General features: G+C 31.0%; 9 protein-coding genes across 12 annotated transcripts; 5 read left to right on the top strand and 4 right to left on the bottom strand.

The window, feature by feature from the left end:
* Positions 1-5: 5 nt before the first annotated feature.
* Positions 6-5711, bottom strand: LOC114871171. Of its 2 annotated transcripts, XM_029176755.2 has the most exons (5): positions 5573-5711; positions 2252-2320; positions 455-2175; positions 285-350; positions 156-232 (listed from the first exon to the last, which is right to left on the bottom strand). In XM_029176755.2, exons 1-4 carry the CDS (start codon positions 5709-5711, stop codon positions 285-287), a joined length of 1995 nt encoding a protein of 664 aa, XP_029032588.2. In that variant the 3' UTR covers positions 156-232. The 2 variants fall into 2 exon arrangements, with proteins under 2 accessions (XP_029032587.2, XP_029032588.2); XM_029176754.2 differs by lacking the exon at positions 285-350 and having other exon boundaries at positions 6-232.
* Positions 2363-9199, top strand: LOC114871175. 2 transcript variants are annotated; one of them, XM_046285889.1, is made up of 11 exons: positions 2363-2920; positions 3124-3463; positions 3531-3633; positions 3722-4021; positions 4105-4450; positions 4526-4591; positions 4672-4978; positions 5055-5179; positions 5259-5503; positions 5588-5616; positions 5696-9199. In XM_046285889.1, the coding sequence occupies exons 1-11, from the start codon at positions 2896-2898 to the stop codon at positions 5844-5846; spliced, it is 2037 nt and encodes a 678-aa protein (XP_046141845.1). In that variant the 5' UTR covers positions 2363-2895; the 3' UTR covers positions 5847-9199. The 2 variants fall into 2 exon arrangements, with proteins under 2 accessions (XP_046141845.1, XP_046141844.1); XM_046285888.1 differs by having other exon boundaries at positions 4105-4413; positions 4486-4591; positions 5588-9199.
* A 142-nt stretch (positions 9200-9341) lies between these two features.
* On the bottom strand, positions 9342-12742 carry LOC114871174. 2 transcript variants are annotated; one of them, XM_029176759.2, is made up of 6 exons: positions 12431-12742; positions 11327-11666; positions 10995-11233; positions 10726-10920; positions 10296-10571; positions 9342-10220 (listed from the first exon to the last, which is right to left on the bottom strand). In XM_029176759.2, exons 2-6 carry the CDS (start codon positions 11472-11474, stop codon positions 9525-9527), a joined length of 1554 nt encoding a protein of 517 aa, XP_029032592.1. In that variant the 5' UTR covers positions 11475-11666; positions 12431-12742; the 3' UTR covers positions 9342-9524. The 2 variants fall into 2 exon arrangements, with proteins under 2 accessions (XP_029032592.1, XP_029032591.1); XM_029176758.2 differs by having other exon boundaries at positions 10995-11236; positions 12431-12741.
* A 531-nt stretch (positions 12743-13273) lies between these two features.
* Positions 13274-16114, top strand: LOC114871173 (islet cell autoantigen 1). Its single transcript, XM_046285890.1, is given in 10 exon segments — positions 13274-13635; positions 13740-14008; positions 14082-14305; positions 14307-14425; positions 14501-14690; positions 14692-14754; positions 14756-14781; positions 14840-15401; positions 15403-15453; positions 15539-16114. Coding segments are annotated over 10 exon segments (1635 nt in total). The 5' UTR covers positions 13274-13624; the 3' UTR covers positions 15659-16114.
* Positions 16115-16272: 158 nt separating this feature from the next.
* LOC114871170 (armadillo repeat-containing protein 8-like) lies at positions 16273-19669 on the bottom strand. Its single transcript, XM_046285887.1, is given in 16 exon segments — positions 16273-16354; positions 16442-16608; positions 16779-16798; positions 16801-16998; positions 17001-17163; positions 17165-17301; positions 17440-17548; positions 17550-17623; positions 17626-17679; positions 17682-18002; positions 18005-18287; positions 18348-18798; positions 18898-18946; positions 18949-18970; positions 19093-19275; positions 19597-19669. Coding segments are annotated over 15 exon segments (2136 nt in total). The 5' UTR covers positions 19144-19275; positions 19597-19669; the 3' UTR covers positions 16273-16317.
* A 48-nt stretch (positions 19670-19717) lies between these two features.
* Positions 19718-21723, top strand: LOC114871176 (DNA polymerase delta subunit 3-like). Its single transcript, XM_029176762.2, is given in 12 exon segments — positions 19718-19776; positions 19778-19796; positions 19910-20155; positions 20157-20274; positions 20277-20377; positions 20379-20583; positions 20586-20683; positions 20686-20826; positions 20829-20924; positions 20926-20974; positions 20977-21553; positions 21631-21723. Coding segments are annotated over 11 exon segments (1305 nt in total). The 5' UTR covers positions 19718-19729; the 3' UTR covers positions 21162-21553; positions 21631-21723.
* LOC114871172 (protein artichoke-like) lies at positions 21371-23392 on the top strand. Its single transcript, XM_046285961.1, is given in 8 exon segments — positions 21371-21407; positions 21631-21816; positions 21819-21902; positions 21905-22204; positions 22207-22670; positions 22672-22719; positions 22785-22972; positions 23052-23392. Coding segments are annotated over 8 exon segments (1578 nt in total). The 3' UTR covers positions 23323-23392.
* Positions 23393-23440: 48 nt separating this feature from the next.
* LOC114871057 (protein ABHD13) lies at positions 23441-26000 on the bottom strand. Its single transcript, XM_029176476.2, is given in 10 exon segments — positions 23441-24618; positions 24621-24687; positions 24690-24731; positions 24733-24810; positions 24891-25051; positions 25121-25144; positions 25147-25185; positions 25188-25312; positions 25387-25618; positions 25695-26000. Coding segments are annotated over 10 exon segments (1014 nt in total). The 5' UTR covers positions 25861-26000; the 3' UTR covers positions 23441-24538.
* A 145-nt stretch (positions 26001-26145) lies between these two features.
* LOC114871058 (6-phosphogluconolactonase) lies at positions 26146-27897 on the top strand. Its single transcript, XM_029176478.2, is given in 5 exon segments — positions 26146-26634; positions 26998-27198; positions 27282-27322; positions 27324-27565; positions 27649-27897. Coding segments are annotated over 5 exon segments (717 nt in total). The 5' UTR covers positions 26146-26513; the 3' UTR covers positions 27761-27897.
* Positions 27898-28000: the final 103 nt, after the last annotated feature.

Raw genomic sequence — 28000 nt, 5'->3', positions numbered from 1 at the left:
CCATGTATGTTGCAAAACTCACTTTATTGAAATATTATTAAGTGTACACGTGACATATAGTATACGAAAAATAGTCAGTTTAAAGATAGAAGTTTGTAATTACAATTGATGGAAATATTCCTGCTCGATCAATAGCCTAATGATGATTGTGATGCCTGTGCCCATGATAGTCATTTTTCAGATATTCCATCCAGTTGACCCATTGATTGGTGTCGTCGTAATTATTGGCATCCTGCAACAGACGAGCATGTGCACGATATTCACAGTACACAAAATTCACGTACCTAGTTTTCGTAATTATTATTTTGAAAGCCTGGCACTAGCATATTAGGCAATGCAGGCATTTGTATCTGGAAACAGATGAAGCTCTCACGTTTCTTAATCTAATTCATACTAGAGAATTTTTACAAACTTTGATTCATCATTTTTCTTATTCTTTTATTTAAATACTTACGAATAATTTAATTCCTCCGCCTTGATGACCAGGAACCGATCCACCTCCTGCTTGTACAGACTCTATAGCACCAGCTGGTAAACTTTGATATCCTTGATGCATTTGCATTTTCACTGAACGTGCCTGTTGCTTTTGATCAAAGTTAGCATTTTTACTTATCAAAGATTCGGTATCGCTATCAACTTGTCGTTTTATATTAGCTGAATCTTCAGGATAAGACCCCCAGAATGATGACGGGCCCTTTGACAATGATCTAGCCATTTTTGATTCAAATTGACTGAAACTTGGATTATAAGCCATAGGCATTCCGTAATCAAGTGAGTCCAGTCTTTGTTTAATAGCATCCAAAAGACTGATATTAACAGGCGTGGTAAAATCATTCAACATAGACGGATAGGTTCCTGATCCTTGAGGTGCAACAGAACTGATTTTTGCTTTTACTACATTTTGTATTGCTGAAGTAATGTTCTTTTGCAGATCCGTTAACATATCAAATACTCGACTTAGGATAGCCATCTTCTGTTGAAAGGGAAGCATCCCATTTGGAGCAGGTTTCATACCTGGCCACATACCTGGCCCGAATGATTTAAAAGGCTTCTTTGACGACGTCGGCGATGCAGTTTTTTCATAGCTGATCAAATCGTTCATTGTTGTTACCATGTTACTCTTCAGGTCACCCAGTTCGGCTAGAATAGTGTCAACAATTGTATCTTTAGCTGCGTTGATCGATGATAAATCTTCAGCGGATCTAGCAATCTTTGATTGTACGATGTCTTCATCGAACGTGGCAGATCTTGTAAAGTCATTTTTAAATGCACTTTCGTCTTCGCTCGATGCCGCGGTTTTGTTGATCTTCAAAGTCTCAAATAATTTATCCAAGAATTGTTCCACCTTGTCATTATATTCAGTTGGAGTTGGAATTATTGACGTTGGAAACCAAAAATCCGGTGGAACGATGGTACTTTTTTCTGTAGAAGTTGCGGTTACCATATCTGCTGGTGACGGAGTGGTACTAGTAGCAAGATTTTTAAACAGTGTATCCAAGAAAGCGGACTTTTTTGCCATAAACATCGATGGATCAACCACGGGTCCGAAAGGTCCAAACATTCCTGGTAAATATTGTTTTGGTGCTGTTCCACCTCCCATTTTTTTAAGCAATACGTTAACTTCATCTTCTGGTTCTTCAGAAATTGGAGCAAGAGTTGGATAAGGTGGCGGAGGTCCAAAATTCTTTGTTTCTGGTATGCCGGCATCCATAATTGATCGGAGTTTCGCTACAGGAGATTCGTCTATGCTTCTCCTTTTACGGGAGAATTCATTTTCCATACTGTAATCAGGTATAGTATTGAAGCCTGAATATTTAGACATTGGTCCAAATTTAGAACCCATAGGACTAAAAGGTTTAGCGCTGAACGGTCCAAAAATTCCACGTTTGTATGGTCCATTGCCCTCATCTGCGCTGTTTTTGCTCATAGCATTGAACATTTGTGTCGCATCAGCAGCACTGTATAAAGATGGTCCACTAGCACCGTATGGCATGTATGGTTTAAAGCCTGGAGGATATGCTGGTCCTAAACCTCCAAATAAATTGCTCAATAGGTCAGTCTTTTTCGAAATCATCATTTTAGGATCAACAAATTTTGGAAAGAATGGAGACTTTCCCATGTAAGGCACTGTTATAGTGTCCATTCCCATTGGTGGTCCAATGGCTCTTGAATAAACTAAAAATATATTTTATATATTAGAACATGTATTACATGGATATAAGTATATAGAAAATTAAAAATTTTATATTACCAGATTTTGAAGCACTGCTTGTCCATGGTGTCTTAGTTGGAATTTTAACAGCTGCACTGGCTACTAAAACTGTTAAACAAGAGAAAAGTAATAGATCCTTTAGCAGAAACATCTTGCATCAAGTTATTGAACTATGTTTTGTCGTTGCTTATATAGCAGTGGTCAGATGATAATATATGCAAAGCTTTTAAGACTATTAATATAAGACTAATACTCTCATTAAAATAATCCATTGTAACAGAAAGTGCACTTGTGTTTTATAATTAGCCAGTATAATTCCTTTATACCAGTTGGAAAAGCAATTTCCTTCTCATTTGTATTGCTTTACTTTAACAAATATTACAGTTGTTTAATTTAATATTTTTTACCAGAACTATACATAAATTTGCCCTATATTTTTATAATTTAAGATAACATAATATTATCTCTTACCTAATGTAAAATCAAAATGGGTTTTGCAGTTCAATTTGTAATCCGATCTTAATCGACTTGCAAACGAACTTGCCAGAAACGCGTTATTCGATTGTCGACAATAATATATTGAAGCAGCTGTTTTCATTATTTGATAATTACCAATTAATTGTATTTACGAATTTTGTTACATTAGAAAAACTGTCATTTTATAAAAAGACGTTTATGTCGAGATGGAAATAAAGAATTCCACCGATAGTAAGTAGCAATGGAATTTAAAATACTGTGTTTAAAATTATAATACACCTTTCACGTTTAATCTCGTAATGAAAATATTTCACATCAGTTTCATTTGAACCTTTTTTTCATTGAAATTATATAATTTATTAAATTGTTATATTAATTTTACATGTACAGAAAGGAAAACTTATTAATACTTTTAAATTAACTTCTTATTTTAGTGATTGAAGAAAATGGGAATACCACAGTAAATGTTACTTCAACGTTTGAAAATTACCCATTTTCATGGATTGCTTTGCAGCAAAATTCAAAGTACAAAAATGTTATTAATGCAATAAATCAACTACTAAGTATGTACCATCCTGATGATGGTATAAATGCATATGAGCATGTACTGAAAACATTACTTGTTTTGTCTGAAAATTTTGACAGTAATATGCAAGAGTACATCATTTCTACCATACCACTGCCAAAAGGTGCTTCAGATATTGCGATAAAAGACATAATTTGTAAAACTATTGACCTAATTAAATCAGCTAATAATATGGCTGCATATCAAAAGTATGTTCAAGTATTTTCTATGTCTCTATAACATGTTAACGAGTATATCCTTGCTTTTTTAAATTAGTTCTGTTCCTGAAAATAAATTTCACACAGAAGGTTTGGATGAAAAATCAAAGATGCATCTGAATCAGAATATTTTGGTTAATACATCTTCTCAAAATTTTGAAGTAAATAAGAATGTAAAAATTGATTTCATGTATATTTGAGGATTCTTATAACTTAGTTTTGATATATCAATTATTTTTCCTCAAACAGTTTATATCTTCAGTACCTGAAGTATTTCGAGGCTTCCCTCCTAATGAAATTTCTATGATTCATAGTCATGTAAAAAATGTGAATTATGTGTATAATACATTAGATAATAACATCCCACACATAGAAGCTTGTATTAATATCAAACAAAACTTTTTATCAAATGTTAACGAAGAAGAGGAATCATTAAAACTTCAGTCAAAATTAGAATGGCTTCAGACTCCACATTTTCAGTTATCAATTGATAAATTTAATAACTATAATCATTGCAATATAGCTAATGTACATCGTACATTATACCAGGTTTGTAAAAATCATTTATTTATCATTGAAATGTAACTAATGGTTTTGATATTTTTCAAGTAAAACTGAAATTAACATTATAGGATAATACATATTTTAAAAGAAAACTCTATAAAAATGGAGTTATTTTAAATAAGCAGGATAAAAGTGGAATTTCAAATTTAAGAGGAACACACAATAGTAAATACTCCTTAAAATCAGAAATGAATTGCAAAGCAGTATACAATGAAGATTTAAATCAAGATTTAAAAAAGAATAAAATTATCAATGAGGAGATGTATAAATATTATGTACAAGAGTTGAGAAATGAACAAGTAATTCAACAAGATATATATAAAATGGATGTTGTATGTTATGATGAGAAAGAAAAAGATACAGTAATGAATTCAAAGGTGACAATTAAATTTATACATAAAAACAATTATTTTAGTATCCTATATTTGTTGTAAACGATAACATTTCAGACGCTAGAAGAAAATAATTTTATAACGAATAACTTTGCAGCACATAGAAAACTTAAAAAAAGTTTATACAGTTTTCTAAAACGTGCAGAACAGGAAATTTTAATTGGTAATACAATTAGTTTTACGAATACGTGTTTATTTAATGATTATAAATATTACAAATATTTCTTTTTCTAATGTACTTAGAAGTTCCAATATTCCCTCAAATCAAATCTGTGCATATAGCCCCTCCCATATCCAAATGTTGGGACTCTGTAACTGAGAAAAATCTGGAAAATAAGAATCAATTAGATTTTATATTAAATACTAAGAAATATGTAAATGTATCAGAGAATATAAACAAATATACTGAAAAGAAGCCATTAAGATCAATGAATATTTATCCAAAATCAGCACAACTGCAAGTGCTTCATAGAAATTTGAACACAGTAATTGGTAAAACCCAAGCAATAGAATGTGAAAAAAAGGATAATATAGAACATTTACAGTACAAGTATTATTAAAACTATCTTACAGATTTAATATTTTTAATGATCTATAATATACTTAATAAAACTATTTATATTCAGATATACAGTGAAGCAAACAAAGCAAAATAATTGTAACACCTTACAACAATCTGCATCTATTACAAAGTTGGCTACATTTAAAAAACAATATTATGATACATTACTCAATATTCAGAAAGCTAAAGGTTTATTGCAATTATTGTAACTAATGTTTTAAATAACCTTAACAAGGGCATGTATATATGTATGTATATTATTTCATAGTGGCAGTGGCAAATTCCATGGCATTGTCATCCGTGGAAACTTCTACCAAATATGATCCGTGTTATTCTGCTCATTTGTATCAACAACAGTTGTTGCAAAAACATGAACAATTAACTGGAAACCCACAATTTGCAGTGCATTCTGTGACACAATCAGGACTATCAAATATGTATAATACTCCGTACACTTGGGTACAATACGATTGGAGACATCCAAAAGCAAAACAATTAAGATTTTCACAAGAGGTGAGATACAATTGAATATTACAAATTACCTGAATATATAAATGTTACAAAGTATTTATTTAATCTTACTTTTTCTTGTTTTAGTTTCCACTTCAGCTTTCAAGAAACAGAGAGTAAGTTTCCTAGTCATTGCTTTTAACACAATATACATTCTACTTTTTGTTCTTTTTTTTTTTATTCTTACGTCAGAAGGAATTCTGTATTGCATTATGTAAAAACAGTGGATATTCAGTGTTTCACACAAGATAAAAATAAGGAAATGAAGCAAATGGTACAACGTAAAAAATTAGAGGATATAGTTAGAAAATTGAAAGAGACAGGAAACAGTAACATAAACAATTAGTTCTTTAAGCTTAAGCTTATAAGCTTAAAAGCTCGTTAAGTAAATTATTGAATTAGGAAAGTAGACTGAATAAAATTTCTCATCCTTTCATTTATCTTACACCAGTCTCAACAATTAATAGAACATTGATACGTTTTTATATTTGTATATGTATGTATCTGTATTAGTATACATATATATATGTATATTTTGGCACTGGTAAAAGATAATAACTATGAATGCTAGATTAATCGCGAATAGTTTTAATAATTTTTTTGTATTTTGAACGATTGCGTGACAATTTCTTTTCTAAATGCATATACGCAGGATATCATTCCTTACTGACGCCAATCGAACCTTAATACTTACAACATATTAACAAATGTACACGTGTTTCTTCTTTAATTAACATAGAACAAATTTATCTCTAATTACTAACATTTCGTGGTTTATTTATAATTAACATATAATATACGCATTTACGACTTTTGTGTAATATACACTATACAACAGTCGTTTTAATTCATTATTTCCTAAGTGTATAAAACGGCTTTTAAAAGAATAAACGACAATACTAACTTAAGTGTTATATGGATCATTAGTCGTTATTGTCCAGACCATCGCTATGAAGTATAACAAATTACCAACAAGTTAGAAATTGAAATTATTTAACTTTTGGTAATTTATTCAACCACATTTATCAACTCACAATAATCATTTCTTGTCTCAGAGAACATTTAATACACCTACCTCTGCAAAGTCTACAAATAGAAATATTATTATATCAGATATTCAATGTTCTTTAGTATTGATAGCATCATCTTAACAATGCTCACAATACTTGGTATCAATACCTATTTAAAATGTATTCAAAGAATTTTTTTTTCTTCCTGATATTAACTAATGAACAAAGTTAGGCCAAAGGGTTCTTGCATCATGTAGTTCATTTATCTTTTTTTGGATTGTCATTATCTAATGTTATAGTGATTAATAAACACAGTAGATGTGCATAAGCAAATTTTCTTTATACCATTGAATTGCACTGTTCAAAGATTGTTTATCTATACTGAAAAATAATATTTGTATTCAACATTAGTATTTTGATTAACTTAAAATGAAACTAAATCATATGGTAACTATAATTACTTTAATATGCTATATAAAAAAAAAGAATGATAATGTTTGTGCGTAGAATAAATGTTGCTGTTTATTAGCATGAATACTTGTTTATAGATCAATTTGAATAATAGCCTAAGATATCAATATTTGATCAAATAACTATTACATTAGATTTAATGCAAATACCTCTTTATATTTTAATTGATTTTATTATTAAAATTAAAAGATACAAAAAAATTCATGGTGAACAAACTGAAAACAGAAAAAAATTGTAGATAATTATTCCTACTTATCTTAATAGTTTTTTTCAATGATTAATTCATAGTAAAGAAAGAGTGAATTTATTTAGAGAAAAATAATAACAACAACCCTTTTAGAGAGATGAAACCAATTTGCATCCTATTTAAACGTTATTATTTAAATATTTGTGCTATAATTTGAAGCGTTTTCGGTTAAAGTTTATACAGAAATATATTAAACAGTGTTGTAGATTCACGTACTAAATATAAGTTTAACAATTCATTTATTATGAGGTATTGCAGATTGTAGCGAGGTAAAGCCTCAAATACTATGTTACCGAAAAGTAACAAAGTTGTTTGACATACATGACACTCAAAGAGCATTACATTTTTTTTGGCAGTGTCCATACATATTTTTTTTTTTTTTATCATTTTAGGTAAACTTTTAAGCTAAATATCTTGCACTATGTAACATTTCCATCCAACATTTTTCTTGTGAAATGTATTTGTATTTCCAAACACTTCATTAGTACATCAATATGTACTGTGTATAAGAAAAATTACATTTATTCCTTCGTTGTGTTTAAAAAAAACAAAAAAAAAAACAAGTTACAATTATTTGTGTTTACCACAACGAAGCTACTATAATATATATTATCCTCTTTTGTTGTATGACTCTATATAAACACACACTTTTTTTTCTTATAATTGATTAAACAACTGACGCGTTAAACACGCCCACATGTAATTAAATGTCTGATTTGGGTGTATACTCTAATATTGTATCAAAAGACAAAATAGTTGTCGCTTATGAACCTAGTTGAAATTAGTTACTTTTTATATACGTGTGATTATAATGATTTTATTCAACTGAAGAAAACAGAGGTTCCAATGTAATTCATTTTATATGTCACTTCTTATATAGAAAAAAGAAAAGGATTTTAAGGACCAATTGGTCAGAAAATGCAACGTTTTTAATAACTTTCAAGATAAATTGTACCTCTAATACGATATGTATGTACTAAAAATTACTTTTCTCTTTGATGAATCAGTTAAGAGATAAGATTATACAAGAGTACTGGACTAGAAATGACTTGAAATTTTCGTTAAAGTAAAGAAGTAACAGAATCTCACTGCTGCTCATTAAATTCCTCGTCTAATTGTCTTTAAATTACATGTAGGGATTGAAAATAGTGCTTGTATCTTTTACAAAATAGAGATGGACCGTCCTTCGACTGCTAAACTAAATAAGCATCTAAAAACTGAATCATCATTTTATAAAGCACTAAAAAGTATTGTATTACACTATATTACAATCATGAAAAACAGTTGCTTCTTTTAATCATATTTGTAAAACTCATTTCTATGTCCATCTCTGTGCAACAATCATATTTATTTTAATGAGCATATCTTAATATTAAGAAGTTGGAATAACACAGTTTAAACGTTTGTTCCGTGCATACTGATTTGTCATATAATAATTATAATCGAACTGATTCTAATAAGAAAACAATTGTATCTAAATTGAAAAATTTAACAAATACCAAAATAATATATTGGTAAATTTAATTATATTATTTTATCAACGCTATTGAATTGTTTAGTATACATAAAACTAAAATATATTGGTATTAAAAGTACGATAAAAATAATATGTAAAGAAATACTTTAGTGTTGAGATACTAGTAAAAACTATACTTACAAATAATCCCATTATTATTTAGGTTTATTAATTATTATATAATTGGAATGAGACGACATTGTCTGTATATCAAAGTTGGGCAGTCTGGTTGTGTGATGCAAAATGTCAAAAATCGTTAACTAAGGGTAAATTATCTTCTTGGCAGCATAATATACAAGGCAATAATAACTTTATACAGGATTCTCAAATCTTCAGATACAATTTTGTCCTTCGTGTCCCCTTGTTAAATTGTGGAATAGAATTTTACACAATTATACGAAATAACTGATCAGCAGTTTATGTTAAAAAAAAAAAAAAAAAAGAAATTGTTTTACGCACAGAGAACAAGAACACAGATATAGAAGATGATAAATAGAGTATCTCGTGATCACTGTGCACTACCTTGAAATTAACATGACTAGACGTAATTTGAAACGTATTTCATTCAATAAATTCATGATTGAAATAACATATAGATAAAACAATAAAATATTGCATTTATTGTTTTAACATAAAGAATAAAAAGTAAAATTAAGTATGATATTATGGAACTATTTTGTTTCAAGGGAAACTTCTGTACTATATAACTGTTCCCAAAAGTCATTCACTGCAATGAGTCCAATATTATCTAGAACATATTTATACATTTTCGAAATTTGATCAGGCAAAGCTGTAAGGATCAATAGTTTTACTAGAACATGGTTGAACGTCATCAGGTGGTGGATGCCATTGTCCAGACCACATGGCAGTACGATCCATAGCTATTTCTGTTGTTGTTTTCTCTATACTGATACTAGATGTACATTCCATTTCCCAATGAAAACCATTTTGAGTCACTTGCATCGAACTAGATTCATCTATGCCACAATAGTCCTGTGCGTTATTGTTCACTGGGATTTGTAAAGTTTTGTTTCTAATTTGCATTGAACTACTGCTACCGCGTTCAGCACCAGGCCAAGGTCGTGATTGCTCTACCGACTGGAGAGCTAGTTTACGCGGCACTCGTCTAGGTTTGTTATCTTCAATAATATGATCACTATCGGTTTTATTACTTATTAAATTTCCATCGCCTGTCGAACTACTATCACCGTTTCTTCTTCGTCTTCTTCTCCTCCTTTCGGTGTTAACATCATCTCTTTGAATATCTTGATTGTTCTCTTCGGAGGGTAAGAAATGCTGTCTCGCAGAAGCCCAATGATCCTTTCTTTTAGCGGCTTGTTTATATCTTGAATGAGTATCGTTCCCGTGATGGCCATTATTTGTATTTGTATCACTATCTGTATTTTGTTTCTTGGACTGTTGATTCTTTACAACCCACGAATCTGGCCTCTTAGGGCTTCGTTCTTTCAGAGTAACCTGTCGTAGGTAAAATTATACATATATTAATATACCTGAAATTTTGGTTTATAATGTAATACGTAAAACGCTTACTCCAGAAGAGGAAGAATTATCAACAGGTTTATAAAGTTGCGTCGGTGTATGATTACGACTATCTGGATTCCTGCAACTTGATCTACTGCGACCATGTATCCATGAAAGTAAAAATGCTAAAATAGCACATGATAATCCAAGTACTGCCGCAGCAGATAACTGAGAACGAGTGCGTTTTGGTACCCAACCTCCACTGTAATATTCCCATATGGAGCATGCTAATAACGCACTACTCAAGGCATAAGATAAGCCTATACCAGTGAATACCCAAGCATTCTATAAGAGGTGGATTCTATCAGATATATTAGTGTCAAAATATATTAAAATATATTTATATATATATATATATATTCATTGATTTGATACTTTTAATTATGTAATATTAATATATAGAAACAAATGAAATTTTAATAAATCATTGATTACTTACCAATTTAGCCCAATTGAAAGGAAAAACATAGATAACATGCGAAATATCAAGGAAGAGGAGCAATGCAGTGATCAAAAAACAGAAAACTGCTACAAAGATCATGAAACGCAGCCGCCCGACTAAAGGCAACATAAATAAGCTGACCTTGGCAGTGCCGGAGCTGCATAATGTTGCCAAACACGCTGCAGATGATATCTATGCAAACAATTTAACTTAATATCGTTCAGAGAGAAAGAGACCCCCCTGGGTGAATGATAAATATTACTTACAAGCAGTAAAAGTCTAACAACGCCGATAGCTGTTTTAAGATGTCCCTGTATGTCACAGTAAAGAACCAAATGGCTTGTTCTTGGCCAAGCCAAAGCATTGGAGGAAGTGTCATGGTGATCACCATAGCCGTAGTGACCATGATAATTAGCATGTGAGTCCCATGAATGGACTGTCGAATGGACCCCTGGTGAATCCAGCTCCAAAGGTTGGGAGCTAATTTGCCCCCCTGTCCTACTACCTGCTATTAATATAGTATCAGCTCTATATATATATGTATATATTCAAAATCAAACTTCTCGAATAGTATATAAAATATATAAAAAGTCGATACCGATGTCAAAATCTTGTATATCCTCAGGTCTAGAATACGCAGAGGCAGGTAATTCCAGGTCACGAATTTCTTCCAACAAAAGTACTTCTATCTCGTCGGCTGCATACAAGTCCGAAACCGAGTGAAGATGATGCCGAGTCTCGCTCATTACTTAGGCACACTCGATTTTTTACTCCTTCCTGCCAGCCGACGATCTTTCCTATCTGATCTACTATCAACAACCATTCGTTACTCATTGAACTCAGCGACTGCTCTATTTGTTTGTCAGCCATTGTCTGCACATACTGTGTGCCATCTCTATTCCTAGGAGCAATATCATCCCTCCGCCTTTGGGCCACACCTGACATTATACAATAAAGCAATTAATTATACATGTTATTCTATTGCAAAACAGTGAGAGTAAGGAACTGATAACAAAGCAAAAGAAACAAACGCAATTATAAATAAAAATAATTTATTCTATATAATAACATAACAATAACAAAATAATCAAAACCATATAAATAAAGTAACATAATCATTTAAAATTATACGTACATAAATTCAATAGAGAAATAAAATATTTTATTTAACATAATAATAATATTTAAAAAATAGGAGAAAATACAAATTGCAATCTTATATATTAAATATATACTTATTAGTTAATTTATACGATATATAATAATATTTCTAAGAATCGAATTTGTTTCATAACTGGTTCAAACCTCCTATATCCTCTTATAATATACATTATACAAGCCACTCGAAAATACCATTACTTTAAAACACGTAGATTTGAATAAAAAATAAAATTAGCATACCATCGTTATGTGGATTACAGATAAAGTACAATTAATTAAGTAAAAGATATAATACAAATGCGGTAAGAATGAAATACAATCCTGTATTGTGCCTTTTACTGTAGTTGGTAAATTTGATAGGAAACACTTAAGATACTGTTTAAAATGAATAAAATTGTATTTCATGATTAATTGTGTTTTTGTAACAAAGTATTTGTTAATTTTAAATCCACATGTGGTTGCATGTGGCATCCATCGGAATGTATTAACTGCAACTGATTGTCAGATTCGGAAATTTAACAAAAGTCTGACCAACACATACCTCGAATATGTTTTTCTTCAATCAACACGTAGATCACATTTTTCCGAAATTTTTCATAATAAATTCAATAGTCGCCTAAAGAATAGCCGCCATTGCCTTTTTGCTGTTTTTCCTCATAATCTATGCTTGTCACAGCGACCTAGAAATAACAGATGGAACAACTTATCTTTTTTTTACACAATCCCTTGAACTAACAAAATTATTTGCATTCTACCGAATGAATTATTTTTATAAATACAGTTGTTTATTTAAATTACAAACACAAACACGATACAGACTATTATGATAATCTGCAATTTTTAATTCAAGTTTCCTCAAAATTATTTTGATCAAATTCAAAGATTAAAAATTAAGCCACAATCTTGAGTCTCACTGATTCTATCTTTTTGGAAACTAATCAGAACAAGACTGAGAAATTATTAAACAAGTTGTTTGACGAATTTGCATTTTAAAAACCCCGCCAGGAATCGTATTTAAAATTCGATGCTACCGCCATCTATAAAAGAACGGCGGAAACTATTCGACGAATAGTTTCCGCGAATTCCCGATAGATGGCGCGAGCGTTCCCTGTTTCGGAAACCCTGTCGGTAAGTCGTTGAATAGTTTCCGCCATTCTTTTATAGATGGCGATAGCATCGAATTTTAAATATATTCAATTCATGGCGGGCTTTTTAAAATGCAAATTCGTTAAACAACTTGTTTAATAATTTTTCAGTCTTGTTCTGATTAGTTTCCAAAGAATAGAATCAATTAGACTTAAGATTGTGGTTCTCCAATTGTGACTGTGAGGTGTAGCAAAAGAGAGACTGGTAAAACAAGCAAAATTGTCATACCAATTATGTTCTGTTCATCCATACCTCACGTGGGGATGTCTAGGACCCCTAAAGTCAAGATTACTCGAGAACAAGGCATGTGCAGTCTTTTTTTATCTATAGTCACTGAGTAAAGTTTAAAGGGGCTTCTTGTTATCTGTGGTTATCTGCTTCTGTCAAGTTGACAGGAAGAGGATGTGTTCGTATTCTTGCGCGCATTAAAACTTAAGCGTTCTGTGTTTAATTCATTCTAGACCATTAAATATGTGTGTCAAATAAATATGATACGTGTAAATGATTTGTTATTTTAAATAACGTTTCAAAGTTACTTTTAGGTCACGAACGTTAACCACAATTCCATTTTAAAATTATAATCTTCACCATGAATGCATAGTAAGTCCTATAATATTTATTATAAAATTATATTGTTTAAGAAAGCTTATATTCATTAGAACATTATAGATAAGGTGTCTACCTACAAATTTATTCATTTTTAGTAACAAGAATGGATCAGGTGTATCAGGGAATGCTTTTGACTGTTGGGTACAGAGAACCAACATGCATGACGATTCTGCTATAACAAAAATGCAACATCAGTTTTGGGTCACCAAGCAAGCTTTGTCACGAAAATTGGGAAAGAAAGAAGATGATTGTATAGTAGCATCCGACGCAGAGTTGGATGCCAAATTAGAATTATTTCGTAGTATTCAAGAGTCTTGCTCTTACTTGCAAAGGGTTATTGACAAATATCAAGAGAGATTATGTAGTAAGTTTAGATTATTCAAGAAATGAAAAATTAACAAATAACAGAGATAATTATAATGTAAAATTTTACATAGCCCTTGCACAGGAAGAGAATGCAATGGGAAGATTTTTGAAAGATGCCGGTAAACAAGACAAAACTAGAGCCGGCAAGATGATGTCAGCAGTTGGAAAATCGTTGTCTTATTCCGGGCAACAAAGGCTTGCCCTCAGAGCTCCGCTTGGCCGTTTATATCAAGAAGTAGAAACGTTTAGGCAAAGAGCTATCGAAGATACTTTGCAAAAGGTTCAAGCGATGGAAAAAATCTCGCACAGAGTACAGAGCAGCTCTGTCATGGATGAAGAACATCTCCCAAGAATTAGATCCCGATACGTCGAAACAGCTGGAAAGATTTCGCAAAGTTCAAACACGTGTTAGACAGTAAGTAGAATATATTTTTTTATTAACAGTACTCGATACTTAATTTCATGTATTTACATATTTATATTAATTTAGAGGGAAGATAGTCTTTGACAACTTGGCTTTGGATTGTCTTCAAAAGGTAGATCTATTAGCAGCAGCAAGATGTAACATGTTCAGTCATGCCTTGGTTTTATATCAAAGCACGCTTCTGAATTTTACTAAAAAATCTGCCCAAGCATATTCAACGATAGCGAGCAGTTTTAAAGGCTATCAACGATACGATTTTCATGGTTGTAAGAGAGCTTGCTGAACCTTCGACTAAACTGGCCCAAGAAACAGGAGGCGATGGACGATCTTGATGATAAGACAAGTAAGTTATTAGTTTAATAAAAGTACTAGTAATTGGAATACTGATATTATCTTCTATTACAGATTATCATTTTTTGATATGGATTTTCATGATAATGTCGAGGAGGCCGAAGAAGTTAAACCTACTACACAAGGCACAGTTGAAAGTAACAAACAGGATGAAAAATTATTGGACATTGAATGTGAAACGAAGAATATATTAGAATTAGAAGGATTAGATATGGATTCTAGTTTTTCAAAGAACGGAGTCACAGAATCCATTTCTAACGTAGAGCATAAAGACGATGTTGATGAGCTTTTTAAAAGTTTAACTTTAGATAATAATATGTGTCGTAACAATAAACAATCAACTAAAAGTACAGAAGAAGGAAATCAAATTAAATTTGACGAAAGTTTAACGATGGACATATTTGATAAATCAGATACAAACTTTGATTTGTCTGATTTTTCTTTAGAAGTACAAAATCAAGGGGAACAATCGTTGCAGTCTCTCACATCAGAAAATATCGTTCTTTTAAATGACCTATTTGGCGATAAACAAAATACTGAAAGCGAATGGGAGGCGGCAATGTCTAATGATACTTTTTTACCACCAAATATTTTGAAACAAAGTTTAGGAGATGCGGGCACTTGGTATGGGACAGAAGAGTATACTTACTACTAACACAGGTGACAAAGTAAGTAAAAATTAATGGTATTTATTGGTTGTTAAATATTACCTTTTCATTGTAATTATCCATCGATTTTTTTTGTTTGTTTTAGAAATCGAGTAAAACTGGAAAGCAAAAGGGTAATTCATGGTTGGACTTATTTGCTGAATTGGACCCATTAGCTAATAATCCAATGGAAAATCTTTCTAACGACAGCAATGCATCTGCTTGAATTTTTCAAACGGTTATAATGTATTATTACTATTATTATTTATATTCAGTTGCAATTTATAGCAACAGTCAGAGGATACGTTTTTATTTTTTCAAACAATGTTCAGACATTATTTGTTCATTGTGTTTTGTACTGATACTTAGTATTTATAATTTAAAACTTAACATTCCGAGCTTTTTTAAGATTTAATGAAAACTGTAAGATAATCAAAAATATTTAAATTTCGTATCATTTTCAGTTACCACACCAAAGAAATAAGATCTGATAGTTTATAAACATGCTAGTCAAATAATTTTTCCTATTTGTAATTCGTTATTACTTTCACAGTTAAAATCTTTTCAGTAAACTTCTTTAATATTATCATTGTATAAAAACAATCCATGTTTAGAAAATTTATGATACAATTATTGTGTAATGCGTACCTTTTTTCAATATACTGAAATATCATATTCTGCATTTCTCTTTTTAAATTAAATAAATACAACATAAGCACGTTACATCGCCAGAGATATTGCTTTTATATCTTTTCTGTATAAATATAAAATGCTTATGCATTAAAAAAGTACAGGATCACAGTGTTAACACCTGAATATAACTGTAATTCACGCATCAAAGAATTTTCAATCAAAACTTCATTTTATTCATTAATACGTTGAAATTTAGGCATCGTAAAATTCGTTTACGGCAGTTCTGACCCTGAAAAATATCAGAAATATTTTCGTAACATTTATAACTTAACGCCTTGTTAAAATGATAAGATGTTAAAATTAGATATTATCATACTTTTCATATAATTGATGATCCTTGCTTTGCCGTAATTGTTGTAGAATACGATAAAAACCCAATTCTTTTAAACGTGCCTGCCGTTGCGCAGCACCAGGCTCTTCCCTCCTGACTAGATTGCACACACAAAAGACTGCTGCAACCTGCAGCTTCACGTTACTATGCATCTGAATGAATATAAGAAATTATAAAATTTCTATTACTTTGATAAATATTAGTGTTGCTTATAAATATCAAACAGGAACGATATATGTCGTATTATTCCTAATAAGGAAAGAGAAAATATAAAGAAAATTAAATGTATTATAGAAGATAAGAAAGTAATATTTTCACACACCATATAATCCATAAGCTTTTAAGCACGTCTTCGTTAGCCATAATATGATCTTTTGCTCGAATACCGTCAGCTACATTTGCTAAAATACAGAGAGCTTGCTCTTTAACATCTGCCGGATGTCTTGGATCTTCTAAAACTAATATGACAGCTTGCATAACGTGCGCTGCGTGTTCTCCCATTATACGATCTATATGTGCTTTTGTAGAGAGCAAGTTTCTTATAAACCTAACGTTTTCATTAAAACAGGTATGTCCTGATCCGCCAGAAGGCAAAATATTTGATCGGTTCCCAGGCATTGTAAAATTTGTAATTTCACTTGTTGCTCGGCTTGAAAAGCCACGTTCATTAAAGCCCATATTCCATTTAATCGTAACGCTGGTGTACAACCGTTTTGTAAGCGAACACAGCAATTCTATTCCTCCAGATTCCAATATCGGTTCTTTGCTCGGACTAAATTCCAGTAATAAGTTACATAAAGTACTTGAAGCAACGGTTAATAAATCAACTTCGCTTTCGCCTCTACCTACATAATACAAACGTATTTACTACGTAATAGTAAGTACCATTACTAATTGTTGATAAGTATTAAATATTTTCATAGATGTTTGATATAAAGAAATTTTCTCCAACAAATACTTATTATCTTATTATCATATTTTACCCTCTAATCCTTTATCAGCTCCGTGTAACAATTGCATCAATGGTCTCCAAACGGCATGATCTTGAAAAGTTGTTCTCAGTTGTTGAACACTTCTAGAAAGAGAATGTAACACACCTAACTGCTGCTAAACGTACATGAGAACCTCCAGGATCCTGAAGACCTGCTACCACCTGTTCCATAAGCTCTCTGTCTCGATAATACGTTTTCTAATATCCTCGTCATTAGCACCGAGAGATGCAATGCTCTGAACGCGGCTTGTCGCATATCTTGTGTTAACGTTGCATCTTGGTACCTGGAAGATATTAACGATATACGTACAAATAGATACATTAATAAGTACCATGATACTTTACATGCGGATGATGGTCGTAGAAGTTCTGCCAGTGTAGGAATTAAATGATTACTTATGGAAGCTAGACGTTGTAATTCGGTATTAACCTCGGTAAGAAAAGCTAAAGTTTCGGCTGCAGCCACTCTTTCGCGAGGAGGATGATCTCTGTGACAGAGTCTCACTAAACAGGGCAAGGCTCGGTATATAATTCTTGGATCTTTGTACAACAAAACCCAGTTCTGTGCATATATGTGACGCATCTCGCAGCCTCAAGTTGAATTAAGGAGCTCTTCTCGCGACCCATTAATTGTCCTAATGCTACGGGTACGAGTCTACCTTGCGGCGTGTTACTCGTAGTCGCCGAAGCGACCATAACGCATACCCTGTAATTTTTATAACACATATTAGCCAAACAAGCCAAAGCTGATAACTGTGCATCAGGTAATGGCGAATCCAATTGCATTGCTAATGTCTCCACTGCTCCACCTTTTGATAATGCATTTTGATCTTCTGTTGTCTAATAAAAATAATATAAATCGTTATTGCTGATCGTGTAATAGAATTTTTATAATTTTACCTTGCATGCTGTTGTTAAAATTGTTGCTACACAAATTTGACAAGTAACAGATTGATTCGCTAAAGATACCAATCTTGGTACCAATGCAGGGTCTTGATATATGGAGTGAACTGGAGCTGCTGGATGTTGAAATACAGTACGTAAACAACGCAAGCACGCTTCATTTAACAAATCTGTTACTTTTGGTTTTCCTTCTAAGGGTGTCTCTGACACTGGTGTAGATAATATAACCTGAAAAAGCAATGGCACTACACCAAGGTCTATGAGTGCCAATACATGTTGATCTGTTCCTTTGGCTAGAGAACCTAAGGTCACAGCAGCCTCCAATCTTATATTATCTCCAATTCTATCAGTGGAATCACCAAGAAGTTGTAATAAACGAGGTACTACACCTTGAGCTATTACCGAACCTTTCTGTCTGTTACTTCCAATCACAGAGTTCTTAAGGCATCTAAAAATTATAATAGAAATATTAACTAATGATAATGTACAGATTTCAGGAAAACTTTTAGTAAACAAAATTCAGAGGTTAAGTACCATTTTTACTCACATAATAGCCTCTAAGCATTTCTGAGGATCCAGGGAGTACAGTTCATCATGTAACTTCTTGAACTCTCAACATCCTATATATAATCATTATTTACGTTTCAGAATGTCAGGATGAAAATAAGAAAATATATTGCCATTGTCAAAAGCAGAAGATAAACCGGTAACGCGTTTTGTCTTTTCAATGTTGTCCACTCACCATGAATGGCTGCATTACCGAGAACCATACTTCTTTTTTTTCAATTATCATCAAAATATTATAGCAATCACTCAAATTTATTCTGCAATGAATAAACGGATCACCACGAGGAACCTGCACATCCGGCAATTGACTTTGTTTGTCATAAGAACGCCCGCTCTTCTAATTGATGAAATTTGCGTTCTGAAAAAATGTTCACCAACTTAGTATTGCCACAATGATATAAATATTCTACTATAACGTCTAGTAAAATAAACGTCAATTTTCAAATCCTTTTACGAGAATGTAAATAAAATATATACAATATTAAAATGACACATAATTGTTTTCTAACACCGTGTCAACTTATCAATGATTAAATATACTGTCATAAATGTATTCTGATTTTTAATTTATTTATAAAGTGAAATTTTAATATAAAAAGATTAAGGAAACTTCATTTATTATATAATTGTTCTTGTTATTTAAATTAATATTTGAAAAATAAAAAATTTTTGTCAGCACACATAACATAGTGATCTTTGAATAATTGGTATCTTGAAAACTCCAAACCGTTTGCGCGCACTTAAGGAAAGAAATACATAACCTAACACAAAACTTATAATTATTTAAAGATACAATAAAAATTCAGTTAAATATGATTATAGAATCGCTGAACGAATATTTAGAAACTGTAGCTGGATATATTTGATGATGATAAAGTGGTAAGTATCTCTATTTAATATTCTTCAGATTGTTCATCCTTCAGACCTTACAGAAAGTTGAAAATTTTAAACATAAATATTCTTAAAGTATTTGATGTTCAAAATAATTTTAGGTAACTTACAAATGGTTAAGTAAAGAACTGGAAGTTCATGTTGATATGGCCAAGCAAATTTTATGGAAGTTCTGGCAACAATACAAAGAAGAGAAAAGTTTTGATTGTACTTTCTTATTGATGGGCATTTTACACGATGATGGCATGCGTGTTGAAGTTGTTAAAGAAAAGGATTTGGCTACAGCCAAAGAGAAATATGCTAAAATTCTATCCGAACATATTTACAGCCTTCAAAAGGCACTTGCTAAAAGTACAGTTACTGGAAATGACAGATGATGGAGATATCAGATATAGTGCAATTAAATGTATCGAAAGTAACGAACGCAGTAACGAGGAAATGCATATATTACGCTGGGGTGCAAAATCAATGAAGTACAGCCTGTTTCCGAAGAAAAAATAAACTATGTACCCGAACCGGTCAAAATGAAAGAAGAAATAAGCCCAGAGAAAAAATCAATGGATAAAAAGAAAAAATGCTCAGAAGAAAGGCTTTAATAGTCTTTTTGGGAAAGTTGCTAATAAGCAGAAAACTATTTCAACATTGTCTGACACAAAGAAAGTAGAAACAGATTCTACAAAGCAAACATTGTCAAAGGAAGATGTACCCAAACCACAGAAAAAGAATGCACAAGGTGGGCTCAGTAGCTTTCTTCAACAAAATAAAATTGAAGAAAAGTTAAAAGTACAGCATCTCCAGAATCTAAAACAAATACCAGTTGTGTATTAAAAGATATTACAGAAAAAGAAAACTATTTAGAAAATAAGAAAGAACGAATAAAAATCAACACGGGAAGAAACGTAATCGAAGTAAGGATGTTAGTTCTGCTGCAAAAAGACGAAAACGCATTACAATCCAGAGTGATTCCAGCGATACGGATGATAAAGAAGAAAATGTGGAACTGATATCTGATGAAGAACGAAAAAAGAATCTTCACCTGAAACTATTCCTTCTGTAAAAGTACCTTCTGATACTCCACCGCAGGCCAAAGTTGAAAACGGAAAACGTAAAGTTTTGAAAAACAGTAGATCAAACGTTTGAAGAAGATGGCTTTCTTGTAACAAAAAAGTGCATGTTTATGAAAGTTGTTCCGAGGATGAATCAGAAGTTTGTAGAATCAAAGAAACTGTAGTACCTGAACCACGTCCAGAAATAAAAGGGAAGAAAAATAATAAACAAACAACTCTAATGAACTTTTTAAAAAAGTATAACATATTTATAATTTATACTGAGTATGTACTTTTTTTTTTTTAATTTAGAGATGATATTGCGTATAAAGTATTAATAAAAATTACTATTTTACAAGTAGTTTATATAATGCTTATAATCATCTCTGTATATTTTATCTGTAAACTGAAATTATCTGATTCCAAGTATGATGTAGGATGAAATAGATACACATTCACTTGCCAAGTTTATCAGATATGTTATCACTGAAACCGAACGCATGTTACACCCTAAATATGAGTAATAGTAATCGTACTGTAACTGTTGCAAGTGGTTAATGTGTATTAAGTTATAATATAATGAGAACATAATGAAGAATATAATGTTATTCATTTATATTTAATTGGATTTTATATTTATGTATAACACAACGTTCTGACGTGTGAAAATATGTTCAACATGTTTGTGTTTAACTGCAAGTAAGTTGAATTATTAAAAATGATGCATTCGCAAATAGCGTCTTAATTGAATACTACATTTATTTGGTATATTTCAGTAAACGAAGGGCCTATTATTGATTGCCATGGAAAAGATTTGGAAAACAATGATATGCTAATTGTTGATTTACTAACATTAAATGGATATCGATCACTCAACAAACTTATTTTATCAAATAATAATATAAGTAACTTACCTGAACATCTACTGAAGAAATTAAAACCTGTGAAAAGTTTAGATTTATCTGAAATCTTATGGAAACGATACATACAAGCATATTTATAGATTTGAGTAATCTTGAAGATTTAAATCTTTCTAAAAATAAATTAACAGTTTTGACGATTCATTACTGAAAGTACTTCCTACATTATTAACGTTAAATGTTAGCCATAATCATATTCATACAGTAGAAAGTGTAGCAGACAAAACTACAGTAAATATTATTTATCTCACTTTGTCTCATAATAACATATCCAGTTTACCTAAGAAATTCTTTGAACTGTTACCAAATCTGCAATATCTAGACCTATCATTTAATAGAATTCATTCTTTGATGGACTATAGTTTTAACACGTCTAAATTCATTGAAAGTGATCTCTATAACACCAATTTCCTTACTTCGCTGGATATACGAATATTTCCAAGTCTTTAATCAAACTACATTCTGGACATATTCAGATTGCAGAAATATTTTATGAATCATCTCAGCTTAAAGTACTAAATGTAGAGTACAATAATATTTCTGAAATATATAAAAATGTAACAAAATTGAACGAGTTAACGGATTTGAATGTCGCTGGAAACGCATTATATGATTTTCCAAATACTTTACTCGAGAATCTAAGAAAGTTAGATTTGTCTAACAATAAATTGCAGTATATCCCCGAGTCATTGTCTGTTCAAAATTTTCCACTCTTGCTTGAACTTAACATTAGCAAAAATCCGATTCAAAACTTAACGTTTCGTTCGGATTTAAAATTACACTCGTTTATTGCAAGTAATATAAGTACTTTGAAGACTATTGACAAAGATACGTTTGCACACTTCAGAATGCCTCCAACAGATTGTATCAGAGTTACTATATCCAATAATGAAATGTTTATCTTTCATTCACGAAGATGCATTGAAACATTTAAAATTATGTTTTGTAAGTTTTATAATTTTAAGCCAGAATGCCACTTGACAAAGAATAATAAATATTTTTCCCATCAGTTGGATCTGAGGAACAACCGACTTTCCTATGTGTCACAAGAGTTAGTTATGAACAGTGATACTTCAGTAGTACTTGATATCAATTTGCAAGGAAATCCATTCAAATGTAATTGTTCTCTACAATGGATGTTAAATGATTTAATACCAAGCCTGTATTTCACACGGCCTGATCTTCTAGATAATTTACGGTATGTTTCAGCACATAATTTTCTCAAAGTAACAAGAAAAGATATTAATTAATTAATACTTCTTATTGTATCTCATTAGGTGCGCTTGGCCTCCACAAATATCAAACGTCAGAATGGTACATTGGTATGGTTGGAAAGAACAAATTTTTTGTAATATGTCAAACTTGAATGAAAATCTCATAATGAAGGTTGATAATGTAGTAAATAAGAAAGTAACATTTGAGTCCAGTACTGGTTGGTTAATTGTTATGGGAATAGCTCTAACTGTATTATCAAGTTTAATAATAATAGGCATTATTTGGACACAAAAAATTGCCATGAAAAAGAGGAGAATTAATAGGAAGTTTTAATATTTATTACTCTCTATTATATAAATTTATCTGTCTTATATTTTTTATAATGATATAATTTGTAAATAAGTAATGTAAAATTATGTGTCGTACATTTTTAACTAATTATAAAATACAACAAAAGTAGTTATTATATTGCTAGTTTCAAACATATTTAAAAAACTATAAGATAATGATTATTTCATTTGAAAAAGTTATTATCTACTACCCGATAAAAATCCTTAATTTTTTAAGTATGCTATTTTGTACGTATTCGATCAATTTTATTTTTGAATGCAGAGAAGATGTAAATGTTATTGAAAGATAAGAATAAATGAAATATTATTTCGAATACACGGTGTACATATAAAAACATACATACGCGCATTTTAATGCATATATTGTATCTTATAAAAGAATGAAAATAAATACCTATACATACCTAAAATGTATTCTTAAATTCACACACATACATACATTAGCACTTCTGCATTTATACAGGGTATTTCCGACTTGGTGGGACAAAACCAAAAAGAGGGTGAATATGAAAAAGTGAGTCGAAAATTAATTTAAATTTTGAATGTTTAAAAAAAAGACCGCCACTGTACTAGAGCGCCGCCTGGTGTTGACAAGGATAACTATAAATATATTGTTTGCACTCCCTATCGGTAAAACAAAAAAGGCTCATTTTTAACACTTAACACAAGATGGCGCCAATTTTTTATGGCAGGTTTTAAAAATTTTTTGAAATACAGGATTTTTAATGCATTTTTAACTTACTTTTTTATGTAGATTCACCCCTTTTGGGTTGTGCCATTACATCGGAAATACAATATATTTTAAAATATAAAAACAGCCCACTTCGATGAAAACAGTGAGGTTGAAACTATCTAAATGTTCGAGATACTTTTAACATTGGAAGGACTTAGTTATTTCATTATTCACAACGTTTTGTTTCAAATAAATATTTTGCTAAATTCGAGTAATATAATAATTTGATGATTCGAAGCATTACATTTGTTCAATATAGCTCTAAATATTTCGATAGAATATTGATCCCCGTTAGTTATGAGCTAAATTATGTTTTCATTTAAAATAATGATCACAATTGAAACTTTAATATATTCGTGTACGCTAAATTAAATTTGTTATCTATTAGAATATACTGACCTTAGTAATGGATCATTTTTAAAATATAGTTACCGCTTTGGACGCAAAATGAACGTTGTATTTCTAATTATATGTCATCTATTTGCCAATGACTGGATGTCACTTGAACAGGATTCTCTCTCAACTCACTTAAGAAGTTACATATATTTGATAATATCCTGGCTGGCACCATGTTTCATTATGAGTACCTCCCGAAATAGAAAGTATATGTTTTATTACGAACTTCTGCAATTCTTATGAAGTTCTTGCATCATACGCGGTTGGCACCAATGTATCCGCCAAACCAGAAATGAATAACGTAGGTACCGTTACTGATCGCACTTTGTGAATCGATAAATACTATAAATTTAGTAATAATTAGTTTCCTTTCATTGCAAAATAAAATAAGCCATATGAAATACGATAAGCAAATATTATACCTTATTTTTATACAGGAAGAGTGGTAGATATTGTAAAAATCTTGATCCAAAAAGGTATGCAGCCATATCAGGAATACTGGTAAAAGTATTTTCGACAATAAGGCACCAAATTCTTTGAAAATTTTCCGGCTTTGTAGCTAAATTGATTGCTACCGCTCCACCTATAAAAACGAAACAAGTTGAATAACACACTTATGGATGTATAAAATGAATGTAGCCTAATGAAGTACCTAATGATCTACCAAACACTATTATTCACTTGTATTTATATCAGTTCTACTGGACAAATAATCATTCCAGCACAAGCATCCATGTATAAACCCTCCTCTGATGGTGAACCTTGTGATAATCCATACCCCCTATACTCTAGCATCAAAATATTACATTGAATATTGTGATACAATCCAACTGCATTTTGAAGTCTAAAATAAATTGAAAATTTAATCCAAACTATTAAGATAAAATTACATGTTTGATGTAAGTGAAAAATATTAACCTATGTCCCATATTACCAGCATTGCCATGAAGAAATAATATAGTAGGCACCTTTTTTGCTTTATCTTCTGGTTGAGAAATAAAGAACATGTGTAACATTGTACCATCTTTTGATCTAGTATATATACTTTGATAAGGTAAATTAAATATCGAAGGTGCAGGAACATATACCCTGGAATTAGCTGGCCATTCTGGACGATATACAAGTTGATCTTCTCTGTGATATAATATACCTACAAAGATATATATCTAATTATAATATACATCTAATACCGTTAAGATTTTTCTTATTGAAATACAAACATATACCTGTAGTAGCGAAACAAAGGAGAAAGAAGGCAGAGATTCCACCATACAACCAATATAAAAGAAAACAGGCAAGTATGTAAGTCCCAGAGAAAGCCCAACATTTCATTGCAATACCTCCTAACAAACGTATGGGTTTGCTGCGCGCAAGTCGCACACAAAATGACATGATTGTTGTCTTGTTCTTCCAAATAATTGATTAATAATCATCTAATGCATTTCTATCTTTATTAAATATATAATATTATGCATTCTGACTTGATTATAGTACTCCAGTTAGCATTAGAAATCTTATAATCTACAATTTGTTATTGCAATTCATTTCATAAGTATAAAATCCACCTTAGAATTATGGACTTTAATTAAACTAATAAATAAATATATTTCGCTTTGTAAATAAGTTTATTATATCAGAGTTTACAAAGAAACTCATTATATTATTTCAATTTCAATCGACATTATGGTAGTTTGAACATAGGTTATATTAAAAAAATATGTCCCGCCATCAAGTATCCAAAACTGAATTTTTTAGTAAATAATATTACTTTATATCGCGTTTTCATATACACGAAAAATAGATTCTTATGCGAATGAACTGTTCGCGTAATCATAGTAACGTTTAGGAGATAGTTATCATGAGCTTATCACGTGTCATTGTAAATGTCCAATGCTGTATTCTGATTACTGTTAACTGAGGCTATATAACTAACTAATACTACCTTGCATCTCTACACTCTGCACAACTTCCATTCTCCATAACGAGTTCTTGGTTAATTTTGCACTTATTAAATTTAAGTGCTGTTCAAAATTTACCGATAAATAATGGAGAAGATACTAATCGAGCCTCAGAATTGTATCATAGTGTCATATTTGTCTAACCTTCTTCAAACGAGTGCCGAAGAGGCATTCGCCAACGGTGATACACTTAAAGTTGGATTATCAGGTGACATGTTTCGAACAAATATTAGTTTAAATTACAGCTTGAAAAATACTAGAATTACTATTAACGATTAGCTGCATGCGTTAAAATTTTCTACATAGGATTTTAAATGAAAATTTGTGGAATCTTATACGACTATAAGTTACGAACAACGTATAGAAAAATTTGTATAATTAATGTTTTAATTTCATTCTAATTGCATGTATATTATCTTTAAAGTATAAATACATAACAATATTCTTTCACTTACTTCTTAGTAAGCTATACTTAATATTCATTAAATATGTAACCTTTAAAACATAAATTACTTTCTTTTTATTAAAATAATCATTTGATAATGAATCATGAAATACTTATTTTTATCAGGGGGCTCTGTGGTTAAATTATTGGCACAGAGTTTACCTAATATTACAACTGACTGGAGTAAATGGTATTTCTTCTTCTGTGATGAAAGAATTGTTCCTTTTGATAGTAATGACTCCACTTATGGAGAATATAAGTCAAAGTTGATTGGAAAAATACCAGTGACCGAAGATCAGTTCATAAAAATAAATCCTGATCTATCTGGTAAACTAATGTGTTTAAAAACTTTTCTTTTCTATACGTTTTAAGTAATGATTATATAACCAAATTCATTGTCCTACTTATAGCCGAAGATGCCGCAAAAGATTATATTAAGAAGATGTCTGTATTTTTTTCCTCCTGACCGTCTCCCATGTTTTGATGTGCTTCTTTTGGGAGTAGGTCCAGATGGACATACGTGTTCTCTGTTTCCTGGTCATAAGCTTTTGAACGAATCAAGTTTGTGGGTTTGTCCTATTAATGATTCTCCTAAACCTCCTCCATCTCGTATCACTCTAACTCTTCCTGTAATCAATAATGCAAAAAAATGCATATTTACCGTTGTCGGATCTAGCAAAGCTGAATTGTGAAGGTGATTATTTTATCAAAGATTAAGAAGACTAATTTGTAACTTATATTATAGAAATATTATTATTAATATTTAATATCTCGCAGAGAATTTTGCAAGATAAAGAAAAATTTGCCAGCTGCTCGTGTACAACCGCACAGTGGAGAATTGTACTGGATCCTAGATGAAGATTCATCAAAATTATTACAAACAGCCTAAATAACATTTTGCTTAAAGTTGACTATAACATTCCACTTAAATATCTTATTCTGATGCTCAACAGCTATCTCAGGCATACTTTTGTATACATATGTGCATCTTACTTAAATGGCTAATAGATAAACATTTAAATGAAAGCATTTTTTGTGAACTGTTGCTCAAAGATGATATTTCTTTATTATAACGTTAGTATCATTTAAAATATTTTGTTATTCTCTGTTTGTTTATTTCAATACAACA

Source organism: Osmia bicornis, chromosome 5, assembly GCF_907164935.1.
Source record: "Osmia bicornis bicornis chromosome 5, iOsmBic2.1, whole genome shotgun sequence".
In the NCBI taxonomy this organism is placed as follows: Eukaryota; Metazoa; Arthropoda; class Insecta; order Hymenoptera; family Megachilidae; genus Osmia; species Osmia bicornis.
This window is presented reverse-complemented; position numbering and strand designations above follow the sequence as displayed.

Excerpts from the sequence above, each read along its gene's own strand:
- LOC114871175 (XM_046285889.1), top strand. The coding sequence starts at position 2,896 with ATGGAAATAAAGAATTCCACCGATA. Across the intron at positions 5,504-5,587 it reads AATTAAGATTTTCACAAGAG|TTTCCACTTCAGCTTTCAAG; the intron begins GTGAGATACAAT and ends TTCTTGTTTTAG. Across the intron at positions 5,617-5,695 it reads CAGCTTTCAAGAAACAGAGA|GAATTCTGTATTGCATTATG; the intron begins GTAAGTTTCCTA and ends TTACGTCAGAAG.
- LOC114871171 (XM_029176754.2), bottom strand. The coding sequence starts at position 5,711 with ATGCAATACAGAATTCCTTCTGACGTAAGAATAAAAAAAAAAAGAACA. Across the intron at positions 2,321-5,572 it reads GGAAACTAAAACAAGAAAAA|TTTTAGTAGCCAGTGCAGCT; the intron begins GTAAGATTAAAT and ends CTTGTTTAACAG. Across the intron at positions 2,176-2,251 it reads AAGCAGTGCTTCAAAATCTG|TTTATTCAAGAGCCATTGGA; the intron begins GTAATATAAAAT and ends ATATATTTTTAG.
- LOC114871174 (XM_029176758.2), bottom strand. The coding sequence starts at position 11,474 with ATGAGCGAGACTCGGCATCATCTTCACTCGGTTTCGGACTTGTATGCA. Across the intron at positions 11,237-11,326 it reads TATACAAGATTTTGACATCG|CAGGTAGTAGGACAGGGGGG; the intron begins GTATCGACTTTT and ends CTATATTAATAG. Across the intron at positions 10,221-10,295 it reads ATAATTCTTCCTCTTCTGGA|GTTACTCTGAAAGAACGAAG; the intron begins GTAAGCGTTTTA and ends TACCTACGACAG.